This window comes from Myotis daubentonii, chromosome 11 (genome assembly GCF_963259705.1).
Source record: "Myotis daubentonii chromosome 11, mMyoDau2.1, whole genome shotgun sequence".
Lineage (NCBI taxonomy): Eukaryota > Metazoa > Chordata > Mammalia > Chiroptera > Vespertilionidae > Myotis > Myotis daubentonii.
Genome location: NC_081850.1, coordinates 1,972,780 through 1,989,228, shown reverse-complemented (window position 1 = coordinate 1,989,228; position 16,449 = coordinate 1,972,780). Strand labels below are relative to the sequence as shown.

The window sequence follows — 16,449 nt, the reverse complement described above, 5'->3', positions numbered from 1 at the left end:
TCAATTCTGAATGATAGCTTTGCTGGATAAAGTAATCTTGGTTGTAGGTTCTTGGCATTCATCACTTTGAATATTTCTTGCCATTCCCTTCTGGCCTGCAAAGTTTCTGTTGAGAAATCAGCTGGCAGTCATATGGTTGTTCCCTTGTAGGTAACTGACTTTTTTTCTCTTGCTGCTTTTGAGATTCTCTCTTTGTCTTTTGCTCTTGGCATTTTAATTATGATGTGTCTTGGTGTGGTCCTCTTTGGATTCCCTTTGTTTGGGGTTCTCTGCGCTTCCTGGACTTGTAAGTCTATTTCTTTCACCAGGTAGGGGAAGTTTTCTGTCATTATTTCTTCAAATAGGTTTTCAATATCTTGCTCTCTCTCTTCTTCTGGCACCCCCATAATTCAGATGTTGGTACGCTTGAAGTCATCCCAGAGGTTCCTTACACTATCTTCATATTTTTGGATTATTTTTTCTTTTTGTTTTTCCGGTTGGGTGTTTTTTGCTTCTTCGTATTTCAGATCTTTGACTTGATTCTTGCGATCCTCTAGTCTGCTGTTGGAACTCTGTATTATATTATTTATTTCAGTCAGTGTATGCTTAATTTCTAGTTGGTCCTTTTTCACAACGTCGAGGGTCTCACTAGATTTCTTGAGTGTCTCACTAAGTTTATCGGCGGTTTCTAGAAAATTCTTGAAAAACCTTAAAAGTGTGGTTTTGCATTCTATATCCAATAGTTTACTTTCCTCCATTCCTGTCATTTGTGACCTGTTTCTTTGTCTCCGCATTTTTTATGCTTCCCTGTGTTGATAGAGTGGCTTTCTGAGCTAGGTGTCCTATAGGGCCCAGTGCCTCAGCCTCCCCAGTTACCTGAGGTGGACACTCTTGGTGCACCCCTTTGGGGGCTTTGTGCACAGTCTTGTTGTAGTTAAGCCTTGATTGTTGTAGGTATCACTGGGAGGAATTGACCTCAAGGCCAATTGGCTGTGAGAATTAGCTGTGTCTGCAGTGGGAGAACTTCTGTGCTGGAGACACCCTTTTGGGGCAGGACATGCTTCAGTGGGGCTTTGGTGCTCACTGAGTCTGCCCCATGAGTGTGTCCCTTATGGATCTGAGGAGTTGTAATCTGGATGGTCCCACTCCGACCACTGGGTACACTGGCTATTGGATCTCTAAGGAGGTACTAATTTAGCCTCTGCCTGAGGCTACCCAGCAGGAGCTCAGCTGTGAAGAAATGCAAGCTGCTGTGGGGCCTTGGGCCAGCTGCAGTTTGTTAGGTAATTTTCAGACTGCAAAGGGCCAGGCCTTTCATATGCAAAAGCCAGCGCACAGCATGGGCGGGGCGGCGTCCCAGGGGATCAACAGGGCGGAGCAAGCAGCTATGGCTGCTCCTCAGTCCTACCCTAACTGGCCCCGCTTCTCAGTTGCCCAGTAATCGCTGCAAGCACCTCTGAGAGAAAGCTGCCCTTGAGGTCCGACCAATGCCAGACAGTCTAGCCCAGGGGTGGGCATACTTTTTGACTCGAGGGCCACAATGGGTTCTTAAACTGGACCGGAGGGCTGGGACAAACGCATGGATGGAGTGTTTGTGTGAACTAATATAAATTCAAAGTAAACATCATTACATAAAAGGGCACGGTCTTTTTTTTTTTTTTTTTTTTTTTTAGTTTTATTCATTTCAAACGGGCCGGATCCAGCCCGCAGGCCGTAGTTTGCCCACGGCTGGTCTAGCCTCTCCCCGTATGAGTCTGGGTCCCCAGAGACTCACCAGGAACTGGACTTCAGAGCAGTCGGGAGCTTGAGACTCCCTCCCGTTTGAAAAAGGCAACCGTGTCCTCAGCCGCCAGCCCTCTCCACATGCGCCTCCGTACCTCTGCACTTTACTTCCACACCACACCTCCTCTGCGTCTCAGTGTGCTTTTCTCTTTCCTTTTAGTTGTAGAATTTCCGCTCAGCCAGCCTTCCTGTGGTTCTGGATGATGTCTGTTTTATCTTTTAGTTGTATTTTTGAAGTGGTTGTGCGAGGCAGCAATTTCCGGTGTTTACCTATGCCGCCATCTTGGTTTCTCCTCGGTTTAGTTGTAGTTTTGATGTAGTTGTGGGAGTAGGTGAGGTCCGCATTGGCCTATGCTGACATCTTGGTTCCTCCTCTGTAGTTGTGGCTTGCTGTCTTTCCACAGTTTTGGAATATTTTTGGCTTCAACTCTTCCAAATTTTGTTTCTATCATTCCCTCTCTTATCCCAATTACATGTACATTAAACAGATTCTCTTAACTTTCTGTCTCAGGCCCCTTCCTCAACGTTTCCCATTCCATGCTCCATGTGGATACATGTGCACATACATCTGTGCACACACCACTTCTCAGTTAGAAGTTTCGGTTTTCTCTAATCTGCTATTAGAATTAGCTGTTAAAGTCTTAATACTGATTTTTATTGTTTTTAGTTCTGGAATTTCCAAACGGTCACATTTACAGGCTCCAGGGCTCCTTCGAAGTTCTCCCTGTGCAGAGGCGTGCATCTCTCGGGCCTCCAAGAACCAGAGTCCATGTGCTTTTCTCTCTGCTATTGTGCGTGTTTATTCATGTTGTCTTGTCTTGTGAGAAGATAAGCTAGTGAAACAAGCCCAATCTGAACAGCAACTGGAGAAAAAAATTAAAAAGCAGGAAGAGAGCCTAAGGGAGCTTTGGGACAACACAAAACAAAGTAACATGTATAATAATAGAGTTGCCAGAAGGATAAGAAAAGCAGCAAGGATTAGAAAATCTCTTTGAAGAAATAATGACAGAAAACTTCCTTGACATGGGGAAGAAAAAAGTTATACAAATACAGTCCCAAGCAAGATGAATCCCAAAAGACTCACACCAAGACACGCCATAATTACAATGGCAAATGTTAACGACAGAGAGAATCTTGAAGGCTGCAAGAGAGAGACAGAGAGTTGCCTACAAAGGATCCCCCATCAGATTGTCAAATTATTTCTCAACAGAAACACATCAAGCTAGAAGGGAATGGAAGGAAGTATACAAAGTGATGCAAAGCAAAGGGCTGAATCCAAGAATACTCTATCCAGCAAGACTATCAATCAAAATTAAAGGGGAAATCAGGAGCTTCACAGACAAAAAAAGGCTAAGGGAGTTTATCACTACCAAGCCAGCAATGTAAGAAATGCTAAAGGAAATGCTGTAAAAAGAAGAACTAGAAAGGGAGGAAGGACACAGGCTTAAAGCACAGAAATGGCTACAAACAAGTACCTATCGATAATAACATTAAACATAAATAGATTAAATGTTCCAATCAAAAGAAATTGAGTGACTGAATGGGTAAGAAAACATGACCCATATATATGCTGTCTACAGGAGACCCACCTCAGAACAAGGGACTCACACAGACTGAAAGTGAAGTGATGGAAAAATATCTACCAGGCAAATGGAAATGAAAAATAAAAGCTGGGGTAGCAGTTCTTATATCTGACAAAATAGACCTCAAAGTAAAGGCCATGACAAGAGACAAGAAAGGTCACTTCATAATTCTAAAGGGATCGATACAACAAGAAGATATAACTCTGGTAAACATATATGCACCTAATGCGGGAGCACCCAAATACATAAAAAAACTCCTGGAAGATATCAGGGGAGAGGTTGACAGCAACATAATCATAGTAGGAGACTTTAATAACCCATTAACATCACTGGATAAATCCTTTGGACAAAAAATTAGCAAAGAAACATCAATCCTAAATGACTCACTAGATCAGATGCACTTAATTGACATCTTTAGAACATTCCACCCCAAAACTACAGAATATACATTCTTTTCAAGTGCACATGGGACCTTGTCAAAGATAGACCACATATTGGTACATAGGCAAAATCTCTCCAAACTCAAGAGGATTGAAATAATATCAAGCATTCTCTCAGATCACAATGGCATAAAATTAGAAATCAACTACAGTAAAAACAATCAGAAAAATTCAAACACTTGGAGGCTGAATAGCATACTATTAAACAATGAGTGGGTAACCAAAGAGATCAAAGAAGAAATAAAACAGATCCTGGAAACAAACGACAATGAAAACACAACAATCCAAAATCTTTGAGACACAGTGAAAGCAATCCTGAAAGTTCATAGCATTACAAGCCTACCTCAAAAAAAAAAACAAAAAAAACAAGAAAAACTGGTAATAAACCATCTAACTTTGCAACTTGAAGAATTAGAAAGAGAGCAACAAGAAAAGTCCAGTGTAAGCAGAATGAAGGAAATAATAAAGATCAGAGTGGAAATAAATGACACAGAGACCAAAAAAACAGTACAAAAGATCAATGAAACCAAGAGCTGGTTCTTGGAAAGGACAAACAAGATTGATGAACCTCTAGCCAGGTTCACCAAGAAGCAAAGAGAGAGGACTCAAATAAAGAAAATCAGAAATGAAAGAGGTGAAATAAGATCAGACCCCGTAGAAATACAAAGAATCGTAAAAAAAAAAATACTATGAGCAACTCTACTCCAACAAGCTGGTCAACCTAAAACAGTGGTCAGCAAACTGCGGCTTGCGAGCCACATGCAGCTCTTTGGTCCCTTGAGTGTGGCTCTTCCACAAAATACTTCTGCGCATGGGCCACGAAGTTTCAATCGCACTGTACTTGCGTGCCCACATATGGTATTTTGTGGAAGAGCCACACTCAAGGGGCCAAAGAGCTGCATGTAGCTCGCAAGCCGCAGTTTGCCAACCACTGACCTAGAAGAAATGGACACATTCCTAGAAAAATACAAACTTCCAAAATTCAACCAGGAGGAATAAGAAAAAAAAATTCAAGAGGAAGGAGCACTTCCAAGCTTTTTCTACGAAGCCTGCATTACTCTAATCCCAAAACCAGATAAAGATAATACAAAGAGAATTACAGGCCAATATCCCTCATGAACATGACTCCAAAATCCTCAACAAAATTCTAGCAAATCGAATCCAGAATTACATTAGAAAAATCATACACCATGACCAAGTGGGATTTATTCCAGGGATGCAAGGATGGTACAATATCCACAAACCAATAAATGTGGAGAGAGAAACCAAGATGGTGGCATAGGTAAACACCGGAAATTGCTGCCTCGCACAACAACTTCAAAAATACAAAAGACAAAACGGACATCATCCAGAACCACAGGAAGGCTGGCTGAGTGGAAATTCTACAACTAGAAGGAAAGAGAAAAGCACACTGAGACTCAGAGAAGGTGTGGTGTGGAAGTAAAGTGCAGAGGTACGGAGGCACACGTGGAAAGGGCTGGAAGTTGAGGACGCAGTGCATGTGGAAAGGGCTGGAAACTGAGGACATGGTTGTCTTTTCAATCAGGAGGGAGTCTCAAGCTCCTGACTGCTCTGAACTCCAGTTCCAGGTGAGTCTCTGGGGACCCAGACTCATACAGGAGAAACTGGACTGTCTGGCATCAGTCGGAACTCGAGGGCGGCTTCCTCTCAGAGGTACTTGCAGTGATTACCGGGACACTGAGACGCGGGGCCTCTTAGGGTAGGACTGAGGAGCAGGCATAGCTGCTTGCTGTGCTCTGTTGATCCCCAGAGACCCCGTCCCACCCAAGGTGTGCGCAGAGGCTTTTGCATATGAAAGGCCTGCAATCTGAAAATTACCTAACAAACTGCAGCTGGGTCAGAGAAACCCAGAACTTCCAAAAGAAGGCTCAAGGCCCCACAGCAGCTTGCATTGCTTCACAGCTGGGCTCCTGCTAGGTAGCATCAGGAAGAGGCTAAATTAGCACCTTAGAGATCCAAGAGCCAGTGTACCCAGTGGTCAGAGTGGGACCATCCAGATTACAACTCCTCAGATCCATAAGGGACACACTCAGGGGGCAGACTCAGTGAGCACCAAAGCCCCACTGAAGCATGTCCTGCCCCAGAAAGGTGTCTCCAGCACAGAAGTTCTCCCACTGCAGACACAGCTAATTCTCACAGCCAATTGGCCTGGAGGTCAATTCCCCCCAGTGATACCTACAACAATCAAGGCTTAACTACAACAAAACTGTGCACAAAGCCCCCAAAGGGGTGCACCAAGAGTGTCCACCTCAGGTAATTGGGGAGGCTGAGGCACTGGGCCCTATAGGACACCTAGCACACAAAGCCACTCTATCAACACAGGGAAGCATAAAAAATGCAGAGACAAAGAAACAGGTCACAAATGACAGAAATGGAGGAAAGTAAACTACTGGATATAGAATGCAAAACCACACTTTTAAGGTTTTTCAAGAATTTTCTAGAAACCGCCAATAAACTTAGTGAGACACTCAAGAAATCTAGTGAGACCCTCAAGGTTATGAAAAAGGACCAACTAGAAATTAACCATACACTGACTGAAATAAATAATATTATACAGAGTTCCAACAGCAGACTAGAGGCTCGCAAGAATCAAGTCAAAGATTTGAAATACGAAGAAGCAAAAAGCACCCAACCGGAAAAACAAAAAGAAAAAAGAATCCAAAATTATGAAGACAGTGTAAGGATCCTCTGGGACAACTTCAAACGTACCAACATCCTAATTATGGGGGTGCCAGAAGAAGAGAGAGAGCAAGATATTGAAAACCTATTTGAAGAAATAATGACAGAAAACTTCCCCTACCTGGTGAAAGAAATAGACTTACAAGTCCAGGAAGCACTGAGAGTCACAAACAAAGGGAATCCAAAGAGGACCACACCAAGACACATCATAATTAAAATGCCAAGAGCAAAAGACAAAGAGAGAATCTCAAAAGCAGCAAGAGAAAAAAAGTCAGTTACCTACAAGGGAACACCCATATGACTGCCAGCTGACATTTCAACAGAAACTTTGCAGGCCAGAAGGGAATGGCAGGAAATATTCAAAGTGATGAATACCAAGAACCTACAACCAAGATTACTTTATCCAGCAAAGCTATCATTCAGAATTGAAGGTCAGATAAAGAGCTTCACAGATAAGAAAAAGCTAAAGGAGTTCATCACCACCAAACCAGTACTATATGAAATGCTGAAAGGTATCCTTTAAGAAGAGGAAGAAGAAGAAAAGGTAAAGATACAAATTATGAACAACAAATACACATCTATCAACAAGTGAATCTAAAAATCAAGTGAATAAATAATCTGATGAACAGAATAAACTGGTGAATATAATAGAATTAGGGGCATAGAAAGGGAGTGTACTAACTATTCTCGGCGGGGGGAGTGTGGGGGGTGCTGGAAGAGACTGGACAAAAAACGTACACCTACACATGAGGACAGTGGGGGATGGGGGATAAGGGCAGAGGGTGGGGTGGGAACCGGGTGGAGGGGAGCTATGGGGGGGGAAAAGAGGAAAAACTGTAATAATCTGAATAATAAAGATTTAATAAAAATAAATGTGATACACCACATAAACTGGGAGATAAAAATCACATAATCATATGCATTGATGCTGAAAAAGCATTTGACAAAATCCAACACCCTTTCTTGTTAAAAATTCTCAGCAAGGTGGGAATAGAAGGATCATACCTCAACATAATAAAAGCCATATATGACAAACCCACAGCCAACACTGTACTCAATGGGCAAAAACTAAAAACATTTCCCCTAAGAACAGGAAGAAGACAGGGATGCCCACTCTCACCACTCATGTTCGACATAGTACTGGAAGTACTAGCCGCTGTGATCAGACAAGAAGAAGAAATAAAAGGCATCCAAATTGGAAAAGAAGTAGTAATACATGATATTGTCTATATACAATAATATCATGTCGTGGATGACATGATATTGTATAGGGAAAACCCTAAAGACTACATCAAAAAACTACTAGACTTAATAAACGAATTCAGCAATGTAGCAGGATACAAAATTAACACCCAGAAGTCTATGGCTTTTCTATACACCAATAATGAACTCACAGAGAGAGAAATTTAAAAAGCAATCCCTGCCCTAATCAGTTTGCTCAGTGGAGAGAGCATCAGCCTGCAGACTGAAAGGTCCCAGGTTCTACTCTGGTCAAGGGCACATACCTTGGTTGTGGGCATATCCCCAGTAGCAGGTGTGCAGGAGGCAGCAGATCGATGTTTCTCTCTCATTAATGTTTCTAACTATCCCTCCCTCCCTCTCTGTAAAAATAATCAATAAAATATATACATTTTTATTTTTTTAAAATATATTTTATTGATTTTTTACAGAGAGGAAGGGAGAGGGATAGAGAGTTAGAGACATGGATGAGAGAGAAACATTGTTCAGCTGCCTCCTGCACATCTCCTACTGGGGCTGTGCCCGCAACCAAGGTATATGCCCTTGACCGGAATCGAACCTTTGACCCTTGAGTCCGCAGGCTGATACTCTATCCACTGTGCCAAACCGGTTAGGGCAAATATATATATTTTTTAAATGCAGTCTCATTTACCATTGCACCAAAAAAAATTAAGATACCTAGGAATAAACTTAACCAAGAAGACAAACAACCTGTACTCAGAAAATTTCAGGACGCTGAAAAAAAGAGATAGAGGAAGACATGAACAAATGGAAGGATATACCATGTTCATGGATTGGTAGAATCAACATCATTAAAATGTCCATACTACCCAAAGTAATCTATAAATTCAGTGCAATCCCCATTAAAATACTAATGGCATACTTCAAAGACCTAGAAGAAATTCTCCAAAAATTCATCTGGAATTAAAAAAAAGACCCCAAATAGCTGCAGCAATCTTGAAAAAGGAGAACAATGTTGGAGGGATCACAATAGCAGATATCAAGCTATACTACAAAGCCACTGTTCTCAAAACTGCCTGGTACTGGTACTGGTACAAGAACAGATATATAGACCAGTGGAACAGAACTGAGAACCAAGAAATCAACACAAGCCAGTATGCTCAATTAATATTTGACAAAAGAGGCAAGAGCATACAATGGAGACAAGACAGTCTCTTCAATAAATGGTGTTGGGAAAATTGGACAGATACATGCAAAAAAATGAAACTAGACCACCAACTTACACCATCCACAAAAATAAACTCAAAATGGGTAAAGGATTTAAACATAAGATGGGAAACCATAAAAATCTTAGAAGAAGCCATAGGCAGCAAAATCTCAGACATTTGTCGTAGCAATATCTTTACTGATACAGCTCGTAGGGCAATGGAAACTAAAGAGAAAATAAACAAATGGGACTACATCAAAATAAAAAGCTTCTGAACATCAACAAAACAACAAGAAAGCCCACTGCATGGGAGAACATATTTGCCAATGTTATCTCCGATAAGGGTTTGATCTCCAACATTTACAGGGAACTCATACAACTTAACAAAAGGAAGATAAACAATCCAATCAAAAAATGGGCAAAGGACCTAAATAGACACCTTTCAAAAGAGGACATTCAGAAAGCCAAGAGACATATGAAAACATGCTCAAAGTCACTAATCATCCGAGAGATGCAAATCAAAACGACAGTGAGGTACCATCTCACACCTGTCAGACTGGCTATCATCAACAAATGACAAGTGCTGGAGAGGATGTGGAAAAACAGGAACACTCGTTCACTGCTGGTGGGAGTGCAGACTGGTGCAGCCACTGTGGAAAACAGTATGGCGTTTCCTCAATAAATTAAAAGTGGAACTGCCATTTGACCCAGTAATACCACTTCTAGGAATATATCTCAAGAAAACAGAAACACCATTCAGAAAGGATATATGCACCCCTATGTTCATAGCAGCACAATTTACAATAGCTAAGATCTGGAAACAGCCTACATGTCCATCAGCAGATGAGTGGATTACAAAACTGTGGTACATCTACAGAATGGAATAGTATGCTGCTGTAAAAAAGAAGGAATTCTTACCATTTGCAGTAGCATGGATGGAACTGGAGAGCATTATGCTAAGTGAAATAAGCCAGTCAGTGAAAGATAAATACCTCATGATCTTACTCATTTGTGGAATATAAAGAACATTATAAACTGTTGAACAAAAATAGAGGCAAAGAAGCATCGAACAGAGTGTCAAAATACAGCAGGAAGGTAGGGGATGCGGGGGGTAAGAGATCAAATGAAGGACTTGTATGCATGCATATAAACACAACCAACAGACGTAAGACACTTGTGTGTGGGGGGGGGGGGGGGTGAGGGCAAGTGCCAGGGGTAGGGGAGGCCAGAGGGAGGTCAATGTGGGGGAAAAAAGAGACCTATATACTACTATTTGTAATACCTTAAAATATATATATATACATACACACACACACACACACACACACACACACACTAGTGGCCCGGTGCACAAAATTCATGCACATTAAAAGGATTAATTAGAGGAAATATTTTAATATTGCTATTTGCCCTTTCTCCATAATAGAAATGTTAGAGATGAAAGAAAATTAGTAAAATGTATATGAAAATCTTCCTCCTTTCAGAGTCTGGGGCGCACCGCGGGACCCAGAGTGAAGTCCCCGCCCATCCACATGCGCCTCAAAATCGCATGAGACCCAGACCCGGCCAGCCCCACCATGGACTAGATCCAGACTTGGCCGGTCCCACCCTTATCAAGCCCCACTGGGTGGGGGACACAGCCTCAGGTCTCCTGGCCCAGCTCTGGGGCAGGGGCACGCACCTTGAGGTCTCCTGTCAAGTTCCGCCAGGCAGAGGGCGCAGCCTCAGGTCCCTGCTGGTTGCTCCTTAAGGCTCGTTATGGGAACTCGGCCTCCGCTGTGGGCGCAGCCATCTTGTGTTACCAAAACCCCCACTCCGCTGTGGGAGGCATCTTTGTGGTGGAGTGACGGTCAGTTTTCATGGTCCCTCTTTATTATATAGGAGATCTATACTAGAGGCCTGGCGGGGGGAAGGGGGCCCCTCAGTCTGGCCTGCACCCTCTCCAATCCAGGACCCCTCAGGGAATGTCCAATTGCCGGTTTGTGCCCAAACTTTTAACAGATGACAGCTCCATTGTTGTTTCTTTCTTCTCATGCTTAAACCCATTGGAATTAGTAGGTACTCAAAGTGTGTATATATTTTGGGGGGGACACCCTTTATATCTCTAGTCGGCGATGAAAGGAAGCAATGCGGATTTGGAACCCCTAGACAGGGAACCTCGCTCACTCCCCACATGTCTCCCCACTTCACTTTCCACCTTCATGGGCAGCAGGAGAATCAATGTTTTCTCTCTAACTCGGAAAAGCACGTCCTGTCACCCGCTGCCCAGCAGGAGTGCACTAGGCCCCAAGCGAACAAGGCTCAGTCAGGGCAGCCTTCACTCATGGGCACTGGCACCAAGTGCACATTCCTCCTCTGCAGTCACCCCAACTCTTCTGCCGTGTCACTGAGAGGACGGACCTCTTCGCCTCCTCTGGGTTCCCGATCTTGAACGCTGACTGAAGGCACCTCAGCGAGGACCCCCTGCACCCACCAGGTGTGTCTGTCTGCACCTGCTCTCACCTCAGCACCTGCATTAGCCCCACAGAGGCGATCTCGTCGCTGCACTGGCCTCCGTGGGAACAGGGCGTCACCACTCCGCCCTCTCACTATCCTTTCACAGGCGCCCACCCCGAGCACCCAGAACACCGTCTCTCCAAAGGACATGAGCGTGCCGGAGGGGACGTGTGCACGTCCTGTGGGGGTGTAGGCATGCTGGGTTTGATGGAAGTGTGGCGGAGGGGTGAGGGGAACTTGAGCGCGCCATAGTCCAGGACTTTTGCAGGTGCGCGTGGGTGACAGTGCACTGGGGGACGTTCGCACACCAGAGGGGAGGAGAGGATGTGTGCACCGGAGGCCTGTGGCTTCGCAGATCCACAAACACCCATGGCACGGCCAGCAGGGCATCAATCTGGCCCGCTATGGTGGCTGTCCCTGCGATCGTGCACCTTCTGGGCCAGGAGGCGGGACTTGTGCAGCCACTCCTCGGCACTGATGGCCTGCAGGCCCTACTTCAGCTCGGCCCACAGGCTCCATTTGGCACGCGCACAGCTCCCGCTGCTGCCATGTGGGGAGTATAGGCCGCCCTCTGCCGGCCCGCCTCCCCCACCCAGAGGTTCTCCACATGCACATCCTCTCCTCCTCCCCTGGTGTGCAAACGACCCCCAGCACACTGTCACCCACACTCAAATGCAGTCTAATTTACCTATGCACGTGCACTGCCCACCAGCCCAGAGCAGCCGGGGCCAGACTCCTCACCTGTGCACGCTGCCCACCAGCCTGGAGTGCACTTCCCACCAGCCCAGAGCGGCGGGGGCGCCTGCGTGCTGCCCACAGGCCCTCCGCGGGCGGGGCGGAATGCCTGCATCGTAGTAGTGGCAACGACAGAAGCATCTTGGCCCGGCCGCCACCATCCTTATCATGAAGTGACCCTCAATTTGCATATTTTCTCCTTATTGGTTGTGGGCACCATCATCTTTGTTGTGGAGTGCTGGTTAATTTGCATATTACTCTTTTATTGGATAGGATAAAAGATGCAGCATTTTGGAAACTAACTCCAAGAGGGGGTTCATCATGCTTATTGTCCCCAGAGCCCTGGAGGTCAGTGAAAAGTGCCCATTGGCCAATCTTCCCAAATTGTCAGTGCGCCCCTTCCTGGGCAGAAAAGACCCAAATGTCTTTGTGTCCCTGGTCCCACACTCTCCCTCCCTGGCCTTTCAAACAGATGTTTTTGATATTTTGTCCAGCTTTTTCTAGTTGACCTCAGCGGTTGGCGCCAGTTACAGTCCAGCAGTACTTGAAGGGTAAGCCCAGCCCTCTCATTCTATGTCAGATACTAGTATACATACATATGTATACTTTTGTCCATCTGATGAGTAAAAACTGTTTCACTGTTATAATTTGCATTTCCTTGATTATTAATAAGGTTTAACAAGTTTTCAGGTATTTTTGGCTATATTTCTTTTTCAGTTTATTTGGTCCCCATCTTTTTGGGGTTCTTTTCTTTTTCCATATTGAACTAGCACTTTTTATATTCTTGATGTTGATCTCCTGTTATATGTTGCAAATATTTTCTCCCATTCTTTCATGGGTCTTTTACATTCATTATGACTAGATCATATAAAAGATTTTAATTTTTAGGTATTCAAATCTTTTAGTCTTTTATGGCTTCTGAGTTTAATGTCTTCCAGATCAGGACATGCTAAACATTTTGTACTTTGTTTTTCATACGTATCTCTTAGGAATTCTTTGGACGTCATTTGTTATGTACTTTGTGAAATACCCATTTCTTAGCAAAATGAATAGTGTCAGGAGAGGAGCTCCTTTTTCATTCTACTTGTAAACTCTAGGTTTCCGCAGGCCCGGACCGGCAGTCAGTAGGCCTGCGTGCCGCACAGCCTGGCTTGGGCAGGCAGACCGGGGCGGTTTCTCAGGGTGGGTCCTCTGGGTGAGTGACAGGGGAGTGGCTAACGGGACAGGTCTGTCACCACAAACCAGCCTGTGAGAACATGGAAAGCCCACTTCATGTTTTGTAACTAGTTCATTTTTGTAAAAGTGAGAGCTCTTCAAACTAAACATTCAAATGATACAGGAAAGTTCAAACGGGACAGAATGTCCCAAAGTCCACTGGAGGCAGCCCTCTCTGGGGATCTCTGTGTCTTTAACACATGTGAGCACACGCGGCTTTACAAGTCAGACCCTGCACACCTCGTGCGTGTGGTCTGCGTGGCAGCCCCGCAGGTGCGTTCCTGGCCGGTACGCACACATCCACGTGTGCTGCAGCTGGTGTCGTAGGGCCTGTCATCGCCCAGCCGGGTCTTGTCTCTGCATCCATCCAAGACCCGAGCCTGCCTCCCGTGGGGCAGCTTGGAGACCCTGTCTGCAGCATCCTGCCAGGGGTCTGCACAGCCTGTGGGGTGAGAGGGCCCGAGGCGTGTCCTGCTGCCAGGCTGCCCGCGGGGGACGCTGCACTCCCTCCTGAGGTTGGAGGGATGTCAGTGGCCGGCGCGGCAGGCGCTGAGGCCACCTACCGCTCTTTCTTCTAAGGCCTGTGGCTGCCTCGCTGAAGACGAATCCCGGGTTCGGAATCGGGGTCCACACCCTGCTGGAGGGGCGAGGGCAGGCTGGGCCCGCCGCTTCCTTCCTGGTCCCTCTTGCTGTGGTTCTCCTTGGTGTTTGCGGAGGTCTTGCTACTCTTTTCCAGCAGATGGCGCTGCATCGCAAGGTTTTTTACCTCTGTGGTCTCCCGGAGGTGAGCCTGCGAGGCTTCCCTAAGATGGTACCGCTCTGCTGTTGGGGTAGGGTTTGTTTTGCCCTCACTGTAATGGCCACCCCTGACCTCCGTGGGGTCCCCCCCAAGTACCCCTCTTGGGAAGCAGTCACAGGTGGAAACCAGTTCTACTGCAGTAGCTCTTGGCTTCCAGATCATATGCTCCTGGACCCGGCGCCAAGGGCCACGAGAGGCGAGTTTGTGGAGTCCAAGCGCGGCAGGGCTCTGGTTCTGTTTCTTTGTCTGAAACCCCACTGCTGGGCTGCCCTTCCCCACCCCCAGCAGCTCTCTGTTCCTCCCTCTCCCAGCCCGGCCACCTGGGCTTTCCTCCCCTCTGGCCTCCCCGTGCCTCCCGGCTGCCCACCTGCAGCTGTTTCGGTGGCGGGTCTCAGGCGTGTGTCTGTGTGGAGCAGGGTTTCTCGGTTGACTTACAGTTGGGTAACTTGTTGAAATTTCAGGGGGAGAAAAGGTGCACCCTCACGCTGCGACTCCTCCAGTCACCCCTGCAGCTTGCTCCCCCAAGCTCCGGGGCTGTTTCCCAGACTCCCAGAGGAGGTGCCAGCTGACCTCTCCTTGCCCGCAGGTGCAGCAGTACCGGGTGGCCATGACGGCGAAGGACTGCTCCATCATGATCGCGCTCTCTCCCTGCCTGCAGGACGCCAGGTGAGGGCCCGGGCCTGACGCTCTGGCCGGACGGGATTTTGTGGATTCAGAAGAGGGTTTTCCCACATTTAGAGATCACAGAAGGTTGTAATTCGCTATAAAAAGGCATGGAGAATAATTTTAAAAGATTGTTCTATTAAACTGAAGGTTATTATACCATTTTCTAAGAAAATACTCTAAGGACTTAGAAGCAGTTTGGATTCTGTGTGCAAATTCCTTTCTCTCAAAGAAGCCCGCTGCTGCCACGGCCAGGGGCCTGAGGAGCTGTTGCCCTGGTGTAGTCTGGCCTCGGTCAGGTGACACCTGCAAGCTGGGCACAGTCTACTTCCATCTGTAGCATCGTCCTGAGACCCCGTCGTCACCCTGCCTCCTCCCGGCCTCTTTTAGGAATTCAGGATCAACCTGCGAACCTTCTTAGTCACAGATGGTGTCGTCGGCATTGCTCTCGGGGCGCCAGCCCCCAGTGTCTGCGGAACATCCTCGTTCTGGCCGGGGCATCTGGCACTGGCTGCCGCCAGGTTTTCTGCTTTTGACCTAACACCCCCAGGAGGCCCGCTGCCGGACAGGCACTGAGCTGTCCGTTTGCTGGTCAGGAAACATGGAGGGACATTTATAGGGTAAAACTGAAATACAGAAAAAGATGGTTGTGTTTGGTTGAAAACCACCATTATCCCCAAAGAAGAGGCCACAGTGCTTAGCTACGAGGACTCCATTGGCTGGATTAGCTGGTGCTGCATGAGAGGAAACCACAGAGATGCTACGTTCTCCCACCTGCCTGACGCAAGGGTACAGTCGGGGAACAGAAATTACCCTCATAAAAACGCACGGACAGGAGCCAGGTCACGTGTCCAGAAAGTTCTGAAACGTGGGCACCAGTCTCAGCCCGGGGTGGCCAGGGTTAGGTGTCAGGAGCCATGCCCTGGACTCCTGGGCACCTTCTGGCCGACAAAGGGTCTGAGTTTTCATGAGGCGGCCCTGCTCCCATGCTCCCAGCAGCTGGTGATGGGCTCACCTCATTTTGGTGCTGGTTCTAAAGGGAGAAATGGAGGTGTCCTTGAAACTGTGTAGTTCTGTCCAGGCCCAGCTGCACTGAGCTCGGGATTGAGACCCGGGGAGGAGATGGAAGCAAGCCCTTGATGTACAGACGTGTTCCCTGCTCTGCGGGGGAGGCGGGGGGTGGGGAGGTTTTGCTAAGAACCCGCAGGAGCCCAGGTCGCTGTCCTGTCAGCTGGGTCTCAAGTAAGAATGAGTCAGAGTTCAGGCCGATCAGCATTGTCTGCATAGGAGCCTGCTCGCTGCTTCCTGCTCAGGCAGAACTTTCGAAATGGGTGTTTTGTTTGTTTGAGGGTTTTTTTAAGGTGCTACTTTTATCATTTTTTAATATTTATATATTTAAAATATCTATTTATTGATTTCAGAGAGGGAGAGATTGCAACATCAGTGATGAGAAAGAATCGATTGGCTGCCTCCTGTACGCTCCCTACTGGGGATCGAGCCCGCAGCCCAGGACCTCCTGGTTCATAGGTTGACTTGTTTTTTGATGATTTCTAGCTAGTAGTTCAGCCTGGGGAGAGCACGGCTCCTGACTGTCTCCCTGCAGCCGCATGAACTCGTCTCACGCCCGTGCCAGTCACCTTGCTGCCGACT

At 46.5% G+C, this 16,449-nt stretch overlaps 1 protein-coding gene across 3 annotated transcripts in view; it reads left to right on the top strand.

Moving 5' to 3' along the window:
- IPPK (inositol-pentakisphosphate 2-kinase) overlaps positions 1-16,449 on the top strand; it is a 72,572-nt gene that overhangs the window by 54,453 nt on the left and 1,670 nt on the right. Inside the window, exon 12 of one of the 3 annotated variants that reach the window (XM_059656279.1) lies at positions 14,723-14,802. In XM_059656279.1, the coding sequence (XP_059512262.1) occupies positions 14,723-14,802 (80 nt within the window). Of the gene's footprint in view, positions 1-2,428; positions 3,431-11,252; positions 11,432-14,722; positions 14,803-16,449 lie in introns of those variants that run through there. The other 2 variants (XM_059656281.1, XM_059656280.1) reach the window with 2 other exon arrangements.